At 34.4% G+C, this 25,665-nt stretch overlaps 2 protein-coding genes, 1 long non-coding RNA gene and 2 pseudogenes across 5 annotated transcripts; 4 read left to right on the top strand and 1 right to left on the bottom strand.

Annotated features, from left to right (window-relative positions):
- The first annotated feature begins 108 nt into the window (after positions 1 to 108).
- On the top strand, positions 109 to 3,519 carry LOC142532484 (putative metallophosphoesterase At3g03305; annotated as a pseudogene).
- Positions 3,520 to 3,628: 109 nt separating this feature from the next.
- LOC142533821 (acyltransferase GLAUCE-like) lies at positions 3,629 to 5,948 on the top strand. The gene is made up of 2 exons (XM_075640725.1): positions 3,629 to 4,579; positions 4,915 to 5,948. Exons 1-2 carry the CDS (start codon positions 4,028 to 4,030, stop codon positions 5,800 to 5,802), a joined length of 1,440 nt encoding a protein of 479 aa, XP_075496840.1. The 5' UTR covers positions 3,629 to 4,027; the 3' UTR covers positions 5,803 to 5,948.
- Positions 5,949 to 6,328: 380 nt separating this feature from the next.
- On the top strand, positions 6,329 to 7,239 carry LOC142532483 (stearoyl-[acyl-carrier-protein] 9-desaturase, chloroplastic-like; annotated as a pseudogene).
- A 149-nt stretch (positions 7,240 to 7,388) lies between these two features.
- Positions 7,389 to 8,409, top strand: LOC142533822 (uncharacterized). The gene is made up of 3 exons (XR_012816817.1): positions 7,389 to 7,595; positions 7,914 to 8,063; positions 8,146 to 8,409. It is a non-coding gene; the product is annotated as an uncharacterized LOC142533822 (long non-coding RNA).
- Positions 8,410 to 8,668: 259 nt separating this feature from the next.
- Positions 8,669 to 18,477, bottom strand: LOC142532895 (uncharacterized). 3 transcript variants are annotated; one of them, XM_075639435.1, is made up of 15 exons: positions 18,320 to 18,476; positions 16,743 to 17,330; positions 16,262 to 16,574; positions 15,799 to 15,945; positions 15,603 to 15,691; positions 15,384 to 15,479; positions 13,783 to 13,909; positions 12,971 to 13,035; positions 12,714 to 12,888; positions 12,070 to 12,264; positions 11,942 to 11,989; positions 11,038 to 11,184; positions 10,828 to 10,910; positions 9,535 to 9,650; positions 8,669 to 9,042 (listed from the first exon to the last, which is right to left on the bottom strand). In XM_075639435.1, the coding sequence occupies exons 1-15, from the start codon at positions 18,322 to 18,324 to the stop codon at positions 8,960 to 8,962; spliced, it is 2,277 nt and encodes a 758-aa protein (XP_075495550.1). In that variant the 5' UTR covers positions 18,325 to 18,476; the 3' UTR covers positions 8,669 to 8,959. The 3 variants fall into 3 exon arrangements, with proteins under 3 accessions (XP_075495550.1, XP_075495547.1, XP_075495548.1); XM_075639432.1 differs by having other exon boundaries at positions 8,670 to 9,042; positions 16,743 to 17,430; positions 18,267 to 18,477; XM_075639433.1 differs by having other exon boundaries at positions 8,670 to 9,042; positions 16,743 to 17,430; positions 18,320 to 18,477.
- Positions 18,478 to 25,665: the final 7,188 nt, after the last annotated feature.

Here is a 25,665-nt window from a genome sequence, read left to right as displayed (position 1 = left end):
GGAAAACAAAAATTGATGGCCTGTTAATACCGGGCTGAGGGCCGAACCCAATCAAGAAAGCTCCGTTTGATCGAGGATGACATGGACGGCGAGCCACAGGGAAGTTAAATGAGAGGGGAAAGTGTGGAAGGAATGGGGATTGTGATTCCGATCGCCATTTTCCTTGTAATCTTTACAGCCCCATTCCGGACATCGGAAGCAAGCGAAACGATTGAGCTGAAGAATGGGCCAGAGGATTTGGCGTAGGTGGTGCAGCTGTCTGATCTCTATTTTAGTGTGCACCACCCTGACAGAGCTCACGACTTCAGGGAAATTGTTGGACTTGGACCCATCCTTTCATTCATCAAACCTGCTTTGGTCCTCCTCACGGGTGATCTCACAGGTGTGTTGCTCTTATTAAGTTACTTTGGTGTGCATTTGTTTTACTTCTTTTTCGCTGTTTAGTTTTATGAATTGTAGATTTTGGTAGTGGAAGTGTCCTTTTTATCATTTTTTTTTGGTTGGGTTGATATCATCCTTTGGACTTTGGGAGTCATGATAGTTGATAACTTTTGTGTTCCATCCATTGGTGGATCATATGATTTTTTCACTAAATACAGCTTCAATGGTCTTCTTAAAAGAAGTGGAAATGTCAATAGCATCACAATTCAAGTAGGTGATTAACCCTCCCTTTTTTTAAGCTACCATGCACAATCGTACATGGAGTCCCATAACTTATGGGATCCGCATTTTATTGGTTGATTGTGTGAGACGGCCTCACGTAGCCATTATTTATCACCATTTTTGTTTCTGCTGTTCCTGGTTATCATCTCTGGAATTGTTTCTTTTTCATAGTTCTTGGTACGAGGGGATTACTTAAGAACTTAGAATTGTATGCTGATTAATTCTAACACCATGAGCTTAATTCTGTGAATCACACTAAATGTAGTCTGCTATACGTCGTTAACAATTAATTATAACTGACCTGATGTTGCTATAAATAATACTTGGCATTAATTAACGTCGTGCTTTTCTCTCATCCTTTATGTATATTTTTGAGCTATCCAGACGAGCAAAAGGAAACTTATTTTTGTCGGGTTTGACAGCACCATGCCATCTGGTTTGTGAGGCCCAACTATTATTAACTGATATAAATTCTGAACTCTCGCAATGGGATTATCAGTCATCTCAATCTTTACCAAGTTATCCTTTGGGCATTTTCCTCTTTCATTCTCAGACGCCACAAAGTCTGGAAAGACCCTGAAGGATAGCTTCCTCGTGCACTCATTATCTGCCTACTTATGTGGGCATTTGCACACAAAATTTGGAAATAATTTTAAGAGGTATCACTCAAGTCATCATCAGCGAAGTTCAAAACAGTTATTCCAATTAAGCAGCTAATTGTTCGAATGGTGCGACAAAATTTAATGAATTCTGGGAATGGGAATTGAGTGATTGGAGAAAAAGTAGAGCCATGCGCATTTTGGCAATTGATGATGGCCATATATCATTTGTTGATATTGACTTCAAGTTAGGAGCCAAGAAAACTATTACACTGCCAACTTTACCTCTGGACTCCAGGTTTACTTCAAAATCATATCAATGTCGGACAGCAGACGCTTCTTACCGGGAAATCAGAGCTCTGGTTTTCTCCACTTCTCCATTTATCTCAGTTGTGGCTAGGATCTATCACTCTAGTTCTGGAAATCTTCTTGTTGTGTGGAGACGTTAATGACAAAGCTGGAAGGATCCGGTGGCGACCTCTGGTGCCCCATGGAATATTAAAGCTTTTGAGGAACCATTTCCCAAAAGATATTCACTTCGTTAATGGAACAGCTCGGATTTTGGTAGACATACACAATGTTCCTGTAGCATGGTGCTGTATGATAGGTTACTTTGTTTTACCTTGTGTTGTTCCCTTGGTTTTCTGGTCAAATTTTTAATGAAGGTGGAGAACTGGGATACATGACTTACCGAGGGGTGGCTCTGAAATTTAATAATTTTGGAAAGATGGATTTTCTTGGATTTCCAGATGCTATGGTGATAGTGCTTCCACATCTTTATTTTATACTTTTGCCAGCAATTATTGCAATCATCATGTTGGTTGCTGAGAGGGGTTTATATCATGATTACCTTATTTCTCTTTCAAGTAGAAGAAAGATGAGACTGATGGCAAAAACAAGGAAGCTGCATTTCCTAACAATCGCACCAAGAAAGTATCAGAACTGATTCTTCTTAACAGCTGGCTTAGGACATTTTTCCTGGTCGTATCTCTGGCCGTCGGTTGGAAACACTTAAAGGTAGATTTCTGTGCTTAATCAATGACTTGGAATTTGAAAAATCAAAATAAATGGGTTGATTTGAGTATGGGAATTATTGGATCTATAATTTTTTTGGCAAGAAGCTGCTATACGGTTTTCCAATGCATTAAAACAATCCTTGAGTTTTGTAGTCTCACTCTAATTTTCTGATCCATTATTATACATGTTTCCTTTATCTGCCAATTACACTTTCATACCCAACCTGTAGTTGAATTATATGATCAGTTATGCGAACTGTCTCAGATTAGCCTTGATTTGATTGTTTTCTGAGTTTCCTACGAGTTTGTTTGGAATTCTTATGAGTAAAAAATGAAGTGGATTATATTTCTAAAAATTTCGAATGTTCCCTTCCAAAGATCTTGTTTGATAAGCTGAAGCTTTTGTTTCGTGATCACACTTTCTTGATCAGTTATATTGACTTGATAGAATTTCTTCATTATGTTTTTGTTGTATCGTAAGTGGAGCAGAGTTTTGTATTTGACAACTCGGTTTTTCATTATTTGTATAATAAATGTCACCATTGTTTCTTTTTTGTTTGTTTCTAACATGGTGGAATTCTTCATTTACTCATGCAGAACTGCAGAGCTCTTATGAGAGCGTATGAGATGAATCCGTTTATCCATTTCCCAGTCTACAGCCTGGCAGTTCCTCTATCGTTGGCTTATACCATCTGGAAAACCAGGAAAACTTGAACGAACAAATGTCATTATTTTACATAATTTAATTAAAACTAAAGTCAATTTAATCGAACCATTTGATGCTTGTATTTATTGACACTTAAGTACACTCGAAATGGACCTATTGGGTTGTGGGGGACGTGTAAATATACAAAATAAACAGCATAGAATTGGGCACGTATCAGCCTAATTAAGGTAGCTTAAAAAAGGCATTGTTTTTATTATTTATTTTTCAGAACTGAGATGAGGGCCCATGGGCATAGAGGAAGAAAAACATACAACGTAGGAACCAGAAAAAAATAGATCATCACACAATTGCATGTAGGTAGGTATTCCAACCAATTCTGTGTTCTCATTAAAACACGTGAAATTATATTTTTGATTTTATATATTTATTTTTTTCGATTTTGTTTATTTATAGTTGGCAAAAACTTGTGTGAGACGGTCTTACGGGTCGTACTTTGTGAGACGGATCTCTTATTTGGATCATCAATGAAAAAATATTATTTTTTATGCTAAGATTATTAATTTTTGTTGTGAATATCGGTAGGGTTGATCCCCTCTCACAGATAAAGATTCGTAAGACAGTCTCACAAGTAGATCTATTCTTTATAGTTTTAATCATTAATATATTTTTTTTGCTATTTTATTTTTTTCCAACGTGACGATAATGTGGAGCTGATGTGTTATCGACACAGTGTGGATGTGTGAAGTGTAACATCGGCATTCCTGATAATAAAAAGAAGGATTAAATTTGTCAAAATTTGAGAGATACATAACTAGCTACAACTGAAAATTGACAACATAGAAAATAAAAATTGCAAAAATTAAATATATATGACCAAAAATAAGTTTCCCTTTAACATACATGACATTTTATTCATAACATAATTATAAATTATAGTAGTCCCATTCAACAAATCGGCATAAAAAAATACATATATTATACATAAAGTTATGTAAATTAAATTATCATATGGAATTATTGAACTACTTAGGCTTAGTTTATGCATGTGGAGCTCCTACAATTAATCATCTATATATAGATAGATGCCAACAGATTATTATGCAAGTCATTTCACATACACATTGTACATTATTTTATACATACGTAAATATAATAACGAAGGAAAACCTGATCTGATCAGGAATATGAGAACTCTTCATCAACCTTCCATCCAAGATCTTAATGTCAAAATCCACCATTCAACCCTATTATTATCAATCCAAGAAACTGAGCACGATTCAATATTTTTGTCCAACATAGACAAAGTACTTAATTTCAATGTTCAAACAATTCATTTCTTCCCTGCCAACCCGGATTTCCCGCTGGAAGTGGTGGCCGCTAGGCTTAAAAATGCGATACAAAAATTGATGCAGGACCCTTATGATTTCTTGGCCGGAAAATTGAATTTGAACCGACAGACAGGACGGCTGGAGATCGAGTGCGATGGATGTGGTGTTGGGTTCGTCGAGGCTTCAACCGAGTATATGTTGGAGGAGATTGTGGATTTGGTCTATCCCAATCCAGCATATAGAGAGCTAATTATGCAGAGCTGGGATAACAATGAAGATCGAGATCAGCCACTTTGCATTTTTCAGGTATAAATCTCAATATGCATGTCTTGCAACTTACAAGGTATAATATTAAAATTTAAATTTTTAAAATATATATATATAATTTTTGTTATATAAGAGCTGAACGTCCAATTATTGCCCCCGAAATATATGTACTCACTCTGGTTTTCTAATAATTCACTCCCAAACAATGAGAGAAAGCATGTAAGACTATACAACTCATTTTGGTATATACCTAATTAGTGGTTAGCAGATTGATATATATATATATATATATATATATATTTATGCGAAAGAAAGAAGAGTGAAATTTGATCTGCAATATTAACTTTAAGGCCAAAATTATTATTATTTTCTAGGTGACATCATTCGAGTGCGGCGGCTTCGCGCTGGGAATCTCTACGAATCATGCTCTGTTCGATGGGCTGAGCTTCATAATTTTCTTGAAAAACCTCGCCTCACAAGCATTTGATGATACACCCTTGGCCATCAAGCCTTGCAATAATCGCCGCCTCCTTGCAGCCAGATCTCCTCCGCAAGTGACTTTTCCCCACCCAGAAATGCTCGAACTCAATCACATCAGGGAACAGCGTCCAGTATTTGCTAGCGATGATGAAGATCTAGACTTCAAAATCTTTAATCTCAGCCCGAGTGACATCAGTTACCTGAAACAGAAAGCAAAATCTGGTTGCGAAACCAACAAAACAACGAAGATCACCAGCTTCAACGTGGTGACCGCGCACATCTGGAGATGCAAATTCCTGTCAAATCCTGTCCAGAACAACTGGGATCGGGTCTACACGATCCTCTACGCCGTGGACATACGATCTAGACTGAACCCTCCATTGCCACATTCCTACTGCGGAAACGCGGTACTCAGCGCTTACGCGTCAGCAAAGTGCATGGACCTGGAAGACTATCCTTTCTCAAAGCTGGTCGACATGATCTCGGATGGGGCTGCCAGAATGACTGACGAATACGCGAGGTCCGTCATAGATTGGGGAGAGGTTCACAGAGGGTTCCCAAATGGAGAGGTGTTGATTTCTTCTTGGTGGAAATTAGGGTTTGATGAAGTAATGTATCCGTGGGGGAAGCCAGCGTATAGTTGTCCAGTGGTGTACCATAGAAAGGATATTATCCTGCTATTTTCTGACGTTGGTGGCGGCGGGGTGAATGTTTCGGTTGCATTGCCGGTTAAGGAGTTGGAAATATTCGAACAACTATTTTACAAGTATTTGTCCGCATGAAATTTTAAGCTACGTACATGTGATTACTTGAACGTATCCATGCATAAATCTGTCTTGTATATAAGTTTGAGAGTATATATTATGCACATAAATAATGTAATAGACGTCACCACCGGATCCTTCTAGTACTTGGTTAAGTTTTATGCGACTTCTTATTCTTTTGTGTTTTCATTTTTTTTTTATTTTATAATGTATATAACTAATTAACTAAAAACGCATATATATAGTTACTAATTAATTAAATCAAATGCCGATCCACTAAAATGTTATATAATTATTATAAAAATATTATTATGAACAAACCAAAATAACAGATAGGTAAAAGAAGGAAGCAATATTGTTGGATATATTTTGGGTAAGTGAAAGAATAAGTCATAAATACAAAAATATAAAAGATAATAAATAAATTTGTTTTTTTATTATTTTTAAAAAAATATGGTATTTAATAGTTTATAATTTTAGATTATTTTATGGAGTTAATTTGTGAAGATATATTGTGAAGTAGTCATGGTTTCTGATATCGTCAATGGATAGTTTGTTTGCCTTTAGCATATTGTCACAGTGTTATTGACCTTTTGTTTACAAGCAATTTGAGTAGTTGGTATAACTCGTTCAGTTCTTTATTGATTTGGACACTTTTGTGCCACCAATTATTATTTTAGTGTCTCATCTGCCTTCCAACTCCCTAGTTTCCTCCTAGATGAACAAGAAACGAGAAAAGATTTTAGAAAAAATGACAAAGATTTGTGAATTAGTTTGTCAAACTCCAAGTTTGTGACTTAATCGTGGGAAAAGATAAACTGAAGTGATGGAACTACTGTATTGTTTCTTTTCACTGATTGTATCACTCACAACCATAAAATTTTTACTCTATTCTTGCGGTTCATTGCACATTATTGTTCTGTTGTACGTCTGAAACGTTTCGATTAATCGAATGCTGAGATATCATAAACGTCGAGAAGCCTATCAGTCCACCCTCGAGAAGTACATGTTCAGGTCACCCATTCCATGCCACCAGAAAAGCGTGAAATCTTCGATTCTCTTAAAGATTGGGCTGAAAGTGACCTCTTGGTGCTCCTAAATTACGTTGAGAAGTCTTCAAAGCCTAGCGACTTTTTACCAGACCCTGCTTCAGAAGGGTTTGAAGACCAAGTCAAGGAAGTGAGGCAAAGATCAAAAGAAATCCCCGATGAGTATTTTGTCGTGTTGGTTGGTGATATGATTACAGAGGAAGCGCTTCCGACTTATCAGACCATGATTAACACCTTAGATACAGTTCGAGATGAGACGGGTGCAAGCCTCACTCCTTGGGCTATTTGGACTGCTGAAGAGAATAGGCATGGTGACCTTCTCAACACAGACCTTTATCTTACGGGACGCGTTGACATGAAGCAAATAGAGAGAACCACGCGGTATCTATCGGTTCAGGCATGGTGAGATCTTATCAGTCAATGGCACACGCAATAGTTATCTTGTGAAAATATCTTATGCGGCAAATGTCGATGAATATGTTTGTGAAAAAATTTAGGGAGTCTTTAGTTATAATAATTTTTTCCCCCTCATGCGGTTATTAATTGGCAGGATCCTCAAACGGAGAACAACCCCATACCTAGCATTCATCTACACTTCATTCCAAGAAAGAGCAACTTTCATTTCTCATTGCAAGGCTCGCCAAGGAACATGGGGACTTGAAACTGGCTCAGATACGTGGCACAATCGCTGCAGACGAGAAACAACATATCCGATTAAAGAAAATCCAGCTCGTCGTCTGAAGCCCGGCATCGTTCGTAAATGTAAGAGTTACCACTCTGAGTTTCCAATAGATCTGTTGACGCAAATATGAATTCTATATAACGTAGAGTTTGACAGAACATAGGCATTTATAGTATTCAGCGAACGAATATTTGAGCTTGGGTTCCAATACTTCCAAGTTATGAACATGTACCCCTTAAGGGGTCTCAGACACCAAAGATTTTCAGCTTGCCTCGGATTCAGCATGTAATCTATGGAACCAATGATCAGCAGGAATGAACAATTCAATATAATTTTTTATTTATATTTATCAAACAACAATCAATTAATTTTCCAATATATGTGTGATCTTATTGTAGTTGACAGGAAATTGAGGAACAATGCGTATGAGCACAACCTAGAAATGAGTGGCAGAATTAGCAGACAGACAGCTTCAAGAGATTGATCTACAGAACAACATATCGGCAGTAATAATTACATGATTCTCAGTTCAACACTGCTACATTAATGTAAGAATTTATATATTTTTTGGCATTCTATTCCTCTTTGATATCCACATATATTTATTTATTTCTTATAATAAATAAGTAGCAGGAAATCCAATACGCACTCAGCACCATTTTCTGTTAAACTTTCAAGATATGCGTACCCCTCATACATGAACAAATGTGATTGCAATCAGAGCTCAAGAAGATGAACTTGAATTCTAAGAGTCTATGAATGTCACTGAGTCATTCTCAGTAGCACATCACAAAAACCTGGTCGCCAGAGCAAGAATTTGGCTTGTTTCGAGTTGATGGCCAATGGAATACTAAATGAATTTTTTTTCGTTTAAACATTGACAGCAGGATTAATTTGACATCAAGATGTTTTTCAATTTTCATATTTATGCAATGGAAGAAATGGAACTAACCTAGATTGGAAGACGAAGATTTGAAAATGAATATAATTATTAAAACAAAGCAATCTATACATTCACTAAATGAATATAATATAATATAACTATTAAAATATGGCAATCTACAAATGAAGAAATATAAATATTAAGTAATGTATGGATCAAAAGTGAGCTATTTATTCAAATATTATAAGCCAATTAACTTCTATCTTAAGATCTTTCATGGACAAAATCACATAAACAAGAATCAAAGTACATAGTCACTTTAAGAGAACAAGATTGAGATATACTGTATAGCAAAAATTAAATAATGAAAATTACTAGCTTCTATCTGAGTTTATATATATCACTTCCTTTGCAACTAGCGGCTACGATAGAAGAACCCATATTAAAGTTTCAGTTCATCCATACGTAATAGTGCAAAGTTGTCCACCGACAAAAGGGGAAAAATGAAATTCACCGAAGCCGAACGAACCAGAAAATTTTATATATTAACAAAACTCAGGCCTAAGCTTTTTTTGCTTCTTCTGCTTCTGCATCTTCTGTTTGATCGGCTAATTTAACTATATCTTCCACAAGAATTTTGCCCTCTGTTAGAAATAGAAAAAGCGGAAACGTGAGTTAGAAACCAAATATCAGGATTGTAAGCATTAGCAATCATGCTGAGCACTAAAAAAAAGATGAAGGTAACTATTAACAGATACAAACAACAATACAGACGGTAAAAACTAAAACATCCATCACAAATAGAACTATAGACTCAGCCCAATTGAGATTTTTTATAGTATTTTATCAATGCAAGAAGTCATCCCCCCTTGTAATTTTTGTCAGCTGTAGGGAGATTCAATATGATATCATTGTTCTTTCTAGAGAGCTTCAAGCCTTCAAGTCAACACAACTCTACCAACAATACTTGTCCATTTCCAAACAAACAGCACAAATTCTTACATCAATAGGAGGGGGTCAAATCTCCTTTTAGTGTAGAATTGACAGGGTCCACATCCACCATTGTTGTCACGACTTTAAAATTTATGTTACATGAAAGGTTTGTACCCAAATAAGTAACAAAAGTGTGTGCGAACCTCTATCCTTGGAAAGACTGCTGATAAATTCTTGAATACCCTCCTTATCTAGGGTGTCTTTAAGGTACATAGCAGCTGATGCAACCTCCTCAGCAGTCACTTTGCCATCATAATCCCTGCCAATGGATATCAAAGCAAATAGTTGCAGGATGCTGGATAAGATTTTCTTTATGAATTGAGTTTGAAATCTCTAGATCTCAGAAATTTTTGGAGAAAATTCCGAGAGCCACAAAAATCTAGTTTAATTTCTGAAAAACTCAATAAACGAATAAAAATCATTAAAGCAAAAAGAGATAATTTTGTGTAAACTGAAGAATCGAGATGAGTTTTCATACATTTTTAACGAAACTGAAGAAAAAACAAGGTTTTCCAGAAAGTAAATAAATTTCAAAACCACTATAGTGTCAAGAGTTGTTAAATTGCTCAAAAGTAGGAAAATTATGGATATTTCGGTAGAAACACAGGATGGAAACTTAGCGGAAAAAAAAAAAGTAAAGTCATAAACCGTGTCTACAACCACCACGCTGACTTCAAGATCACTAGATGAAACATGAAGTCAAGAAAAAAATTCAGCTTCATTTCTATGAACCAAATGCCGCTGAAACTGTGGTGACAATTCTGGAGGAATTTTCTCACTTCTCAAGCACAACATCCCAAATCCAGTAACACGTGTGACTTCTTGAGCACAGTAACTCTATGCTCTCTCCAAATGCAAAAGCAAAAAACACGTACTTTTTTCAAAGTATCTTAACTGCTATTCCACTAAGTGAAAGCTGCGATGTTCAGACCACTCTTGTATTTTTCATATTGAAACGGAAAGACCGATGAGTTGTGCTTGAAATCTAAAATCCCAGTGTTTTTACAGGGAAGATTATTTTAACAAGAGTTGAGAAAATAAATAGACTGTACTGTACAAACGATAGTCTTCAAAATTGTATTTCTAATTGAAAAAGTATGAATTAAGTCCACAAAATAGGTATTATAACAATTCCGCAGATCCACTACACAGTAATTGGCAGGTGATAAAAAAAGATTTTGTACCCTGGCCTTAAATTAGAAATCATCTAACTTTTTGATTCCCTTACCAAGTGCATAGACTCAACGGTGCGAATGCGCAGCAAAGAATAAAAGTTGTCAAGAAACTTGAAACTTAAATGGATATACGAAAAATTAATCAAATGCTTTAAAACTTAATGCATGGGCATTGAGCATATAATTATTTAAACACAGAAATTGAAAGTTGAGTTGTACTAAACCTCGAAAACACCTTTACCAATTAGCAAATACTATTACCTGTCGAGCAACCTCCACCGGTCACCAATTTTGGCATCCACGTCATCAATTTCCTTTTCAAGCTTGTGAAGCATAACATCGACCTAGTAGGTAAAATCCCAGTAAATTTTTCAAATCTATGCATATGTTGCCTTCCTCTCAATTAAATGCAAATAATTACGTATTATCTTATTAAATAGCAAATCCAAAATATCCAGAAATAAGCCTTGCCTTGTTTATAAGCGCTGAAGAAACTTTATCACCAGTAGCTTTCTCAGCAGCAAGATCACTTTCCTCTCTGGCTGCTATATAAGCCTTTTTGGCTTCTTCTTCTCCATCAGTACCCTCGTTCTGAACCACACTATTGTACAACTCTATCTGCAAACTCAATTTCAAAGTGAGATCACAAAATAGAGCTACTAAGATACCAACTTGACATTTATTAATTAGAAACCTTGATAGCTTTACATAAATTGAAAAGCAAAATCATCACATCTATACTAGTCAATAATACAGTGACACAGCCTTCATGCAATTCATAACATTTTAAAGTGAGAACAGTTTTTTGGACTATTGTGTACAGTGGACAAAAATGAGATGCTTGAAGAGATGAGAGATCAAGATTCAGGCGAGATATGCATATAATCGCCAATTTTCCTCATTTCATTAGACTATTTTGCACAAGATCCAAATGTTAAGCACCATAGCACTTTATTGTTAATTATATAAACTTATATCAATGGAAATCAGGCTGTGCCAAAAAACTATAATTGATAAATGTAACTACTACGTTCATAGCTTATATAATGAAATAACTTTCAATCCCTTTACCTACAACCCACATGCAAGTAGGCATTTCCAACGGACAGAACAAAGAAAAAGTCCAACTGACAGCGTTGAATAGAAAGAACGAGAAGACCCAGGAAGTTTATGGCACAAAAAGATGTGATCGTGAAAAGATTAGAAGAAATGAGAATCAAGATAAAGATCAAATCGGAGAAGAAAAATAAAGACTTGACAGTGTTGAATTACGGTGCAATTTTTGCTTTAACCCAATTACCAGGCACAAAACACAATAGCAATCTTCAATGCTTTTGTTCCCAAGCTAAATGGTAAAAACTAATGGAATAATTACCTCTTTGTTGACAAGTCGCAAGAACTCCTCACGCTCCCTGCTTACAGACTGAAAAGGCAGCAAAGATAATAAAAAGTTTATGACAGGTGGTGATTAGCAACAGATAACAATCAAGAACGAAGTCACACCGATGCTGATGCTAGAACAGCCAATGCACGGCTAAGCTCGCAAAGTTGCTCTTGTTTATCCGAAGTTTTAGTTTTTTCATGATCTTCTGTTTCTTTTGCAGTTGCGGTCATCATCTCTTCCAAGGCTACATCCTTCTGGCCTATGACAGATTCCTTCAACCTACCTTGCTCCTCCTCCTCTTTCTCTTCCTCCTCCTGTAACAATAAACTCTACGGTTACTGAGAAGAATGAAAAGAAAAACTTCACGATGGAAACTTTATCGAGGTCACATTCACACTCACACAAAAGAGAGAACAAAAGATTGAAATAACAAATTCTATGACATTTGGTTGAATACAGTACATTATTGACACCTAGAACACGATGAGCACATATGATCTTAAATCATGACAGCATGATAAAACTACTAGGGCGTGTGGATCAGATTAAGACAGCATGATGCAGATCTAAAGTAGTTGATACATTCCAGAAATCCTTTCCAGCTTGTCAATATTTTCAATGGAAACAGAAAAAAAAATAGAGAGGGAATATTTGAAGAGAAAAGCATCATAAATGATCGAAGAAGATTTTGTTGTAGTTATCTTTCACTGCCCATTTTTGCAATCAGTTCATTAGAATTAAACAATTAAGAGCCTAAACAGACCTTAATTAATTCTTCTTGCATTTCTAGGAACTCTAACTTTCTCCTCCTTTCAGAGACTGAATCCTCTGAAGGCAAAGAAGTGACACCAACCGTGTCCACAACTTCATCAGGCAGAGATGAGAGTGTAGCTTGAACAGCTTCTTCTGGCTTTAATTTACCAGAGACGCTGAATGCTCTGAACAAGATACCAAAAATAAAATATTAAAAATCAATACTGTTTGACATTCACCCACGTAGCTTGTGGAAGTTTTAGTTACCTGGAAAGAATTAATAAAGATGATGGTACAGAATAGTTGAGAGATAAGTCCAGCCAATCTCGCAACTGCAATAAACATAAATATCCATCAACGGGAGATACCAGTAAACCTTTTATTAACTCCAGAAAATAATAGTATACTGGAAGATCCTATCTGCAGATTCACAAAGGAAAAGCACTGCTATAATACAAAGTCGATGATGGGCTGAGAAATTGCAGCGAACTATGTTACCACAATAACTGTATGAAATGAGAGCATGGAGCTAAACATAAATTTGTAGAAGGAAACTAACAACCACCCTCAATCTATCAAGCACAGACTTACAACAATCACAGCAAAAAACACTCAAACTAAACTTTTTAAAATAGGTCCTCTTCTCGCTCACACACACACACACACACACACACACACACATAATATCACATTTTCCATATAGAAAGTGCATTATTTGACATCACAGGAACTTTCAGGCTCTGTCACTTATATAAAAAAAAAAAAACACACACACACACACACACACATATAATATCACATTTTCCATATAGAAAGTGCATTATTTGACGTCACAGGAACTTTCAGGCTCTGTCACTTATATCAAAAATTTATCAACTTCCCTATCCTCATTTTTACACCAGCAGAGTCTGATACTCTTATAAAAGAAATAGGTATTCATCATAATATGAGTGTATTTAGGCACACTTCTGCCTGTTACAAAATCAACTAGGTTCTTTCTGGTTCAATAAAATAATGAGTTTATCAAAATGGAAACTTTTCTCTGGAACTTGAAAAAGGCTTTGAAATATTGAAGAAACCTGTTGACGCATTTCATCAACTGAAAGTAATCCAAGTAAGCCACGATCTCGACATGCTTGACGAAGCTCCTCCTCAGTAAGAGACTCAATCCCCTCGGATTGAATCAATGTGTCATCAATCTTGATCCTTGAAAAAAAAGGCACAAGAAAAACAGATTGCTTTTGCATGAGACGCATTTGGCTGAGTGCTTCAATATTTACAAGATGCAGGTTCTCCATTCCTTGTCCAAACAACATGAATCTCTCTGTGTCCAATAATAAACTACATTTCTTCACACACGACCAATCAATCTAGCAAAAACTATGGGAAAGCGTGAAAACATCAAGACTAGAATAAAAACTATGAGAAAGCATGAAACAAATTATGATGTTTCAGCATGTTCAAATGAGATTTCACTTTACTTCTTGCACTTACAAACATCTTGTCTAGGCATAACCAGAAGTCGAAATAGACACTGAACTGAGGAACAAAGCATACATGGAACGGTAATAATATACAAACACAAAGATATTTGTGTGTGTGAAATAAATTATTATTTGCAGGGTTGTATATAAATATATCTTGAGACTTTAATTATACAATTACACTCTCTTTTTAAACATTAACCTTTGGACATTATTCCAAATTGAACTGCATACCTATGTACAGATAAAGAAAATGCTTTGGACCCTTTTAGTTGCCAAGCCTAAGGGTAATAATCAATGGCGGAGCCGGGTTTTCATTTTTACCTGGGCTAGAATTTTCTAAGCCAGGGTTGACTTAGGTATTGACAAATGGAGTACCCAAGCTAGAAGAAAATTGGACAAAATTTTATGTATAAAAAATAAGGAAAAAACCGAGCCACTCGAGCGGTGGAGCAACACATGGCTCCGCCCGTGGCAATAATTATAAATCAATTGATCAAAAACTTTCAAACTTCATCTCAATTTTAGCCAGCACTTTCTTCTATGATTAAAGGTCATCTTTTTCCACCACGCCTTTCTCCATCACAATTCACCAGACTACCCAGCCTCTGGAATTCATTCCTGTGCTTCACTCTAACGTTGTGCTCTACCTAATCCTTTTTCTCATTGCCACTTCATAACTTGATTTTGTTTAAATATCCAGTGATTGCTCCCTACCGGTTTCCTTCGCTTGAAAAAACAATTACCCGGGGTTCGATAACATTTATTTCTTCTACTTGAGGGGAAACATATCAAATACCTCATCAAAAGAATAATAATAAGGTTCACAAAAAAATTCAGAATGTGTGAAACATCGTGGCGGCAAAAAATCCTATCAACCATTCCCCCACACTTTTCCAAATTCCTATCAAACCCTCTTAAAAATACACCTTCCAAACCTAAAAACTTTTTCGTACTTGATTCAATATGTTCATGGGAGTAGAATTCACTAGTCAAATAATATGTATAGAAAAACAAAACTGATCAAATATTATCCAGTACAAACCCAAGGAGACAACCAACTCACTAGTGGTATGCAGTTGGCTCCTTGGGTTCGAGTCACACTAAGACCATGCATGTGTAAAGAAGACCAAAACACGAACCACCATTATCAAATCATGAGAAACAAAAATTCATGTGTAAATAAAGTAGCTTACTTTTGAAGTCTCTTTCGAAGCATATAGCGAAGATATGCATCAGTACCACCATATATACCAATGCCCATATACTTGCACATGGTCATCAACCTGGGTCTGAATCAAAGAAATAGATTGAACTTTCACATCAACGCAACATCAATGCCAGCCACATTGCTGGGCCGCTGACTATATAAAGAAGATAGAATCCAAGAAAATGGAAGAGCATTAAACAATTACCTGCTGATGTTATCCAGAGTAAGTTCATCATTAAACAATTTGGCAAAGCCTAAAATTTCTTCATTGGAGACCCCAGCCCCCCTCCTGACCTGGTCAAGAATTAAGAAAGAAATATCAAAAAGTGGGAAAGCATAGGTGAGAAGTTAACCAAAATAAAACTTCTCAAATAACTGCTTTGAATTATTAAGTTTCTTGCCTTGTTCATAAATTCATCAAGATCTTCGGCAGTTTTCTTTATTTCTCCGCTTCTTGAGTTTTGAACTTCCTTTGCCATTTCTTTTACAGTGTCTTGAAGAAACTTTGCATATTCTATCCTAGCATTCAGCCTCTTCTTTAGGGCTTCCTATTTTAAAGCATTTTATCCAAGATTAATTGAAATTCAAGGGAAATACAACAGGAGACATAATATTAAACCAGAAGACATCCATATTTGATTGTGTCTTGATAAAAATTTGAGCTCGGTATTTTGGATTTTCCTTACATGATAAGACAAATGTAAAAGGTGAACAGATACACAGAACTTCCTGACGTAAAAAGTAAGGGCCGGGGAGATGAGGTTGAAACACAAAGGCCACAAAGAAGGAACTAAAATAAATATCTCAGACACAGAAATGGATGTGGACAAATGCTGAAGATATCTTACATCTACATAAAACTACCTGTTCTTTCATCTTGTCCTGGAAGGTCGACGGCAGCATGTTGGGGAACAATTTAAGGAATACAGGAAGTAAAAATTCCATGAATGGTACTATAACAAAGACTGCAAAAGGAACCAGCCGGAAAATGTCGGCTGTTGTTCGTGTGAGTTGTTGCCTCTCTCTCCTGGAAAGAGTTTTCCCACTAGCAAGTTTTAACAATAGTCTTGAGCATATCCTCACATCAGCCCAAAGTAGCTTTGTACCCAACCAGTAGTGTTGCAATGTCGATTTAATCTCATCCTTCCAGTGATGCAATTTTTTTGCCCAATCAGCCCTACCGTGAGAGGATAAAAATCAAATTAATTCAGATAATATCTTTGAGGACTCCAGAAACAAAAAAGACATGAGCCTTTTCAGTTCAACCATTCCAACAATATGGGCTGACGAGAAAACATGATATTTTAGTTTTGGGACAAGAGGAACGGAGAACACAAAGGTTTACCTGCTCATAGAGGCAACAACCCTTAAAGCTGGACCAATTCCGATAAGCATAGTCCACGTCTTCTTTAGAATAGACTTATCACCTTTCTTAGATTCTTGCAGCTGCTTGGCTTTTGCTTTGGCTTTAACTGAGCTCAAGCCTTCAACCGCCTGATCACATTCTTCTGGTGAAGGCTCCTTTTTCTGCTTGACAGCTGGTTCTTCATTTTTATCGTCTCCACTACCTGTTTCAGGCTGACCGGCCACAGCAGAGGAAAAAGTGTGTGCATACTCTTTTATCCACCCATATCCAAAGGGGGGAAATTTTCTTTGCATTCCAAACTCGCAGTGCAAAGATGGGACACCAAATAAGTCGTGCCCAACACATTTTTTCACTAACAAACATGGTATTCCATCTTTGATTGGAGAATTGGAATCTTCTTTGTCTCTTAGATTTGCACTAGATGATGAATAACCCCCAGCCCAGCTCCAATGTTGTGAATGACAAATCCCCGACGTGTTTCCATACTCAGAACTCGACAATCTTTTAACCCAAAATGGAGGTCGCCTAAGTGTATCAATGAGAATATTTTTTCTTCGCCACAGTGTTCTAGAAGACATAATGAAGAACCCTTGTAACGTTTAAATACAATTGAGATAGAACTCTCTGATGTACAAACACATTTAAATCTTTGGCCATGCACGTCAAGCTGCATAGTAGAGCTAGAAATTAATAAAAGCAAAATAAGTATTTATTAACTTCAAAATAACAAGAAGCTGCAGCTATTGTAAGTTGTGGGTAAGTGGGTAACCGTTTTGGAACTCCACTCCATTACTTCTTGTCTTCTCAAAACTAGTCATCAACACAAATTTGTGCACACTTTATAATCCTTCCAATTAAGCTCAAAATGTAAGGCAAATATAGATCAAACTATGAATTTCTCATACACATCCAAGCAAAACTGCAATTTTGCCACATATAAATAGGAAAATAATCTTTCAAATTTATCCAGTCCATTAATAAGCCGATGAAGTGCTGAAGAGTTTTTCACCATGACTTGGTTGACATACAACACCCGTCCACATTTTACAATGGTATAGGTGATCTTAACTGCAATCAATAGGTTGTGAAATAAAAAATAACAAACCCTTGATCCGAAAAAACTTTACAAACTTTTAACCAAAATGAGGCACTCTTAAGAGTGCTAAAAGCAGTAGTTAAAATACAATCCTCAGCTAGACTAGAGTGTTTTTTCCATTAAGTCTGTCATCAAATTTCTACTATTAAACTTAAGCATTGCAATCATGCACTAATAAATAAAATAAATTCAAACTTAAAGCTGCCACGCATAATATCGCAGCAAATAAATAACTTTCACAGTCGGAATCTAATACACGGACACACTGAACGGCGACTTCTTCCTGTTTCTATCAATATTTTTTTTTTATAAAAACCTCCCCCAAATAGGCTTGCATACGAAATTATACGATCATAAATTTCTTCAAAAAACTGCCAAATTAGGAAAATAAATATGAATATAATGACCTGAAAATATGAAGACGATCAATGAACGAGGCGTAATGGAGAAAAAAACTCACTCCATGTGATTTTCCTTCGTTTCCTGTAGCTTCCTATAGTTTTTGTCAAAGAAAATTCAGTACATTATTGAAATCTGGCAGTTGAATATGGAAGAGGGGAGACAGATTTTGTAAAAGAGCCCACTACGGTGGTTGTACGCTTGGGTGTATTTGGCCTTTTGCTGACTTTTATGTCGGTAAATGAGTCAAACGTACAACTCCATTTTATATATATATATATATATATATATATGACGTAATACAAATAACACATATTTTTTAGTATACGTTATCATATCTCAAATATCAATATTGTAGATGCTGGTAGTATCTCAGATAAAAAGGAAAAATAAATAAATATTCAAATTATAATAAATTTGTTAATTATATTGGTAATAAATTAAAATAATTAGTCAGATTAGAATATTGTTCAAAAGACCGGCGAAAAATCGTTATAATCCGTCATCCGATCGAGTTTTTATTAAATTCCAAATTCAAAGAAAATCATAAACATAGTTTTCGTAGCAATTCAAGACCTTGATCAAATTATTCACTCCTATAGTCCTAGTTTACATGGTTCAAATTTGGTAGGCTTCCTTTCAAAAAAATTAATAATAATAATAATTGGTAGGCTTAAATAACAAAAAAATGTTAATCCACCAAAATAATAATAAATAAATAAATAAAAAGTTGAAATGAGTACATGAAAATGAATCAGACCGACCGCCCAATGGTCCGGTTTCTAGTTACAGGGCCAGGCCTTAAAACCCATTATATGGGCCACTCAGGCCCCAATCAAGAATCCATAGTTGTAACCAGGCCTTGTACAATCACATTAATTAGATACACTTCAAACTCGATTTTCGTCAAATTTAACCTTGATTTCATTGAGTTCTTTCGAAGTAATTACCCTAAAGTGAGTCACATAACTAACGTGTAGGTCTCTTGTGAGACGGTGTCACGAATTTTTATATGTGAGACATGTCAACCCTACCGACATTCACAATAAAAAATAATACTTTTATCATAAAAAGTAATATTTTTTCATGGACCCAAATAAGATATTTGTCTCACAAAATACGACCCGTGAGACCATCTCACACAAGTTTTTGCCATAACTAAATTAAAATTGGACCGTTAGATTTTACACGAAGATATCACGGTTCCACACATTCATGCACATAGTTTTGTACCAAAATTTTAAAATCCAACGGTACCGATATATATAATTATAACCTTTTAGTATTGAGAAAAGAGAGAAAAAATAATTCGCGGGGGCTGCCTATTATATTTTAGATAATGGAACTTCTTAGATCAATAAAAAATGTACGCAAATTTTTTTAAAAATCGAGAGATTTTGGATGACGAACTTGATCCAAAATCACTTATGCTATGCATATATGTATGCTGGGGCAATATGTGTGTGCATATGAATTGGTGAAGTGAAATAGTTTGAGCAGTAAATTTGACCTCCAAAAATACAGGAAAAGAAGGGAGACTTTGAAAACTCGAATATACAGAAAGCAATTTGGCTTTTGCATTGTACACAAAGACAGACGACGAGATAATTTGTGTATGTGAATGTTACTACAACACACGAATAGTGATTATATCCAAGTCCTACACAGGAAAGTTGGTGAAATGCTTTCAAAGAGAGGGGGACAAAAAGCATATTGTAAAAGTAGTCATTAAGGAGAGTGAGAGAGAGAGAGAGAATGCCAAATATATTAAAATATAATGAAAATTATGGATAAATGCTATTTTTTTTTTTCGTTTTTTGGATAATATTCCTATAAAAATAGTTGAAAATATTGGTTACTGTAAAATAAAAAAGAACGTGAATGTTTTTATGTGACTATTGTATTCGGATTTTCATAAATATATACAGCATGTGTACGATAGAAAAAATTGTCGACGAGAATATGAACAGCTATTAGCTATTGATTTTACTATTAAAAAGGTTGATATTATTTGAATTTTAATGATGTAAATTTTCAAAGTTTGTTTTTCATATAAATGTGGGATTTTTTTTTTTTTTTGAAATCGCCAAATATCGCTTATTTGACATCGATGATCTCCTATGTGACAACATTAAAACTTTTATTGCACACATTAAAATATACTTAAACAAAAATAAATGGAAACAACAAATTTTTTTTCCTCCAATTTTGAAGTATTGGGGGTTGTTTCCTCTATTTTGCCCTTCATTTTAAGTAATTTTAATTTTAATTTCAGTAATATGAGCTTAATTTTCATCACATGTGTGACTTAGAAAAAGAAACATTGTCAAAAAAATTTAAATTCTATAAATTAAGTAGTTTCGAGCATAAAAATGAGAAAAATAATAATTAGCTATAAAATGGAGTAGGAGAGTTTTCTTCTTCTTCTTTTTTCCGTAGTAACAAAATTGCCAACTGATCTAGAAATTAAAATTGTAAGCTATTTTATAAGATGTATCATATATAAAGAATCTACATGTTTTCTTAGCATAACCAATTTGTAAATCTGTCGTCTGGTCTCTATCAAATTCTGATCATTCCCATGTATATAAATGTCGATTCTTAATTACAAAAGTTGACAAAACTAAAACTAAAAAAAACCCTTGAATAGGCGCATTATGTGTTGTATATATAAACCGAAAATAAATCGAAAATAGATGTATTTTCGTTCATGATATGTTGTTTTCTCGACTTTCCCTCTCTGCGTTTTCAATCAAATTTGTAGGAAAATTAATGTCCGCTGTCAAAGCCCAAGAAGCAATAGAAAAGGAACAATCAATCTGTCCGCGCCATTATTTACATTTCTAGAAATATCAGATATTATTAGGATTAGTCAAGTCAAAAGGACTTCTCAGATTCATTATTATTGATTAAATACAAATATATTACACAGTACCTACTCTTTTTAACAACTTTCATGCCTATCATCGCAACAACTTTTAGTTACTCATGCTCTTCACCTTCTTTTTTTATTTAATATTCAAACAATCTGAATATCTTGAATGTGGAATATTTATTTATTTACGCAAAAACTCTTGTGAGACGGTCTCACAGATCAATTTTGTGGGCCGAATTTCTTATTTGGGTCATCCATGAAAAAAATAGTATTTTTTATGCTAAGAGTATTATTTTTTATTGTGAATATCGTTAAGGTTGACTCGTCTTACAGATAAAAATTCGTGAAAGACTTACTCATTTATTTATTACAACATAAGAAAGTTCAATTCAAACTTAATTATATAACTCACTATTTTAAGTAGATCGATGGATGAAAATACACTTGGTGCATTCGATTTAAATTTTTCGCTATTTCACTCGAATAGTAACATAATATCGGGTACATCGACGATCTTTAATTTCACATCGATATTTTTCGACAAAAGATTGCAAGATTAGACCAAAATACAAACAAATCGAAGTTATTATATATACAAAAATCAAAATTTGAAAATATAGCGGACCGAACCCAGAATGATAAAGTTAATAGACCAAAAATCTTATTTTATATTTCTCATAAAATATAAGATAATTATTCTGATTAAGCACACGTATGGTATTATTTAAAAGGAAAAATTAATTAATTTATATAGTGTGACAGATGATTATCATGTGTATTTAGAGTACATCATAAATATATATATATATATATATATATGCATAGTTTTTGATTAGGTTGGGGCAGTGTCATGGTGTTGGCGCTATCTAATAAATGCAAAGGACGGTGTCACTTTAGTAGCTAGCTTTTGCAAGTACCATATACCAATAAGTAGTAATATATATTTTACTGGATATGTAACATTAGGGTAACCATCAAGTTGACAATTAGATGTCTTTATTTTTATATTTATATATACATTTACACGTGACTTATTATTATCATCTTTTTAAGTGTATGTATGGATTACAATAGTATCTCGATAATCTTCCATATGTCGGGTATATAATAAATATTAATGTTGATCGTGTTAATGTGATAATATTTTTAGAGTGTGTTGAAAAAAATTATCAAACAATTTAATGTTACCATGTGTAAACTCCCATCCACAATTATTTGTTAAAAATAAATAAATATATATATATATATGTATGTATGTATGTATATGATGGAGAGAGAGAGAGGGGTGAGGAACAGAAGGGAAGTATCAGAGTTCAGAGGGACAACCCGAAATAAATGCTACCATTTTCTTTTTTTCTTTTGGCATTTTGGCTTCTTCGATAGGCGTGCTTCTGTCGGGCCAGATATCCTCTCTCCCCCCTCGCCTTTATAGCCCGTCCCTCTCACTTCATGCCCTCCACTAGATAGCTATACAAATACAAATTATAATTATTAAACAAATTATATTTCGCTCCTTCTTTTTCAAATAATAATTTATACGTAGAATATAATAATTTTATATTTGATTTGGAACTTTAATTTACTTATTCCTTTGTGGTAAAGTCCTGTGAAAAATTATAAATTTGATTGTTTATATTTGGTTTTTTGTGATTTTGATAATTATTTTATTAATTTCAAATTTACTATCATTTTCCTATTTGACACTATTGTGTCCAATATCATATAATATCATATGAGCATGATGATGATGATTGGGTGAATTGAATCCGAGTTTGATGGGTAATTACATTGGGTTAGGTTGGTTTTTGTTCTGTTATGTTGGAGCTCGAGTAAAAGTGCTAGGGCTTGAAGTATCTACACAATTGAGAGAGTGGTGAACGTTAGTGTGACGTTAGAAGATTCACCGGCGTAATCACTCCGACGCTCAAGTCGGTCAAAAGTTTGTTATCAAGATAATGTATAGAGAGTATATGTATTTAGTGCAAGAATATCTGAATGAATTAATATCAAGCAAACATGCTATTTATAGGAAACAAATCAATGATGCATTTGTGTTCAATGTCGAGTTGCTACTCTTAGCGAAGTTGACGCTCATTTCCTACTCTCTAACACAACCAAATCTGATAGCCCATACTACTTTTCAACCTAGTCACAACACTCCTATCTACGCTAAAAGACCTGTTAATGATTATCGAGACATGACGTTTCATACATGTGAACTCGGAGATGACACCTGTACCGGGGTGCTTAGGTGGATAATTGTAACGTGGATCACTGCCCACTGATTACACTGCCCGAGCTCTCACAGTTGAGAGCCCGGCTCCTCTTAAGCAATGATCGGTTTGCTCAACTTTCCTGGCTTTCTGACTATCCGAAATCCGGATCAAAGATGATCCAGATACCCCCTACATAACCCCGGATATCTCCGGGTATCGTCAGAGCACTTGCATAGAAATTGATCAAAATTCTCAAAAACTAATATTTAATTATGATAATATAGCGGATCAATATCACACATAACTAAAAACCGTGGACAAAAAATATACGTGTATTCAATTAAAGAGTGGAACTAAATGTATATAAAAATATGTAACCCCAGCAACATACGCTGACCTAAAATAATAACACCGCAGTTTTTGTATCGTATAGTAATCAATTAAGCAGGGTCCGTAGAGTGTAGACCCCTCACTCTCCTGCGTAATATGCATGTAATAATTAATCGTAAGGGCTCATTTTTGTGCGTGTGGTTGTGTTCGCATTCATTGGCTCTTCCGTTTTGTCAATTTCTGATTATAATGTTCAAGTGATGAATGCTTGTTTATATTATTAAATTACAAGTTGTATAGATTCAGATAAATATACATATATATATATATATATACATATATATATATTTGTTTCCAGGGTTTTTAGAGAATTAATTAATTAATTAGTAGTTCTTCAGATGAAGTATAAAATTGTAGGCGCGACGTTTGTGTATGTGTGTGACTGAGACGAGACTATCCCAGTTAGTCAGTCCACTGCAGAATGCATTTAAAGTAGGGTTCTTGAGGCCATCATTACACATCTACGTCATCATTGTCTATCCATTTCATTTAAATTATATTTAAATTATATACATTTAATTATTTTGTAATAATTAATTTTTTTGTAATTCATGTTAATCAAAAACAATTTTAATTAACTATGTTACTAATTAAATGATTAATATTTAATATAGATAATAAAACAGTGTAACTCAAATTTAAATCTCTACCACGTAAATAAGTAGAATTTTGATGACGGTGAAAAATGGTTGTTTGTCAAATGTGTAATCAATTAATTAAAGACAAAAATTTGTGTGACACGATCTCATTGGTCGTATTTTGCGAGACGGATCTCTTATTCGGGTCCTCCATAAAAAAATATTACTTTTTATTATAAGAATATTACTTTTCATTGTGAATATAGATAAAATTGATCCGTCTCACATATAAAATTTCGTGAAACCATCTCATGACATACCTACCTGCTCTTAATTAAATCATCCGTTTAAATACTCTTCCAATCCAAATACTCTTACCCGCCGTCGCTTTTATAGCTAATTTTCAAGTAGTATTTGAAAAGTTTTAATCCTTCGTTTGTCTGATTAACGAGAATGGTACGTCTATGTCATCTCGATGTAAGTGAGACGAATTCGGTCAATGGACATCAATCAAGAGACTTAATTGCAAAGTAAAATAATTCACATTAATATCCTGTAAAAGAAGACCGCAGATTAATGCGGTTTTAAAGAATGTTTTTTTCCTAAAACTATTTATTGCACTCCTAAAAATATATAATTGATGAATTAATTATTGATTTGAAAAATATCTTTTATGCGGAAATAACAATAATATCACTAATCCTTCTCTCTTAATCCAGGATAATATAAAAAAAATTATCGAAAAATCAAAGTTTACAGACAAACATCTCGTTCTATCGTTCTTAAATTCATTCAAAAATTAATTACGTGTTTTTTGAGATATATGTAATAGAAGTATATTAGTAAAAAGATTGTAGATTAAAATTGAAAATTTTCGAATTCTAAATCATAGATCATATATCTTTTATGGACTTTCGCATGTTTACTACTAGTACCAATCTTATCAACAAAAAATCTATATTGTTATTGTCTCTATTTTCAACTTTTTTTTTCAATTTTTTATGATTTTTTTGTATGCTACAGTCAACGATATAGCCAAAAAAATGGAGGTTAGGGCATTTAAAAAAAAAAAAAAACAAATTTAGAGGGACATGAACAAATATGTATCCAACACGATGATATCATTAACTTTGTTGTGAAAAAGTAAAAATTTATGGTAAAAAGTAAAAATCTCAAACTCTCAAAATTTACCAAACTACACACTTTATAATATTTTTCTCTCTACTCAATTGTGATTTTCTTCACAAATGAGAGATCTATTTATAGGAAATCTTTACAAATAATCCAAAAATAAAATACATCATTACCTACATCATCACACACTAATTTTCAATATTTACAACTCTTA

This window comes from Primulina tabacum, chromosome 18 (genome assembly GCF_025594145.1).
Source record: "Primulina tabacum isolate GXHZ01 chromosome 18, ASM2559414v2, whole genome shotgun sequence".
In the NCBI taxonomy this organism is placed as follows: Eukaryota; Viridiplantae; Streptophyta; class Magnoliopsida; order Lamiales; family Gesneriaceae; genus Primulina; species Primulina tabacum.
The sequence above is the reverse complement of the archived record's forward strand: the minus strand, read 5'-3'. Positions and strand labels throughout refer to the sequence as shown.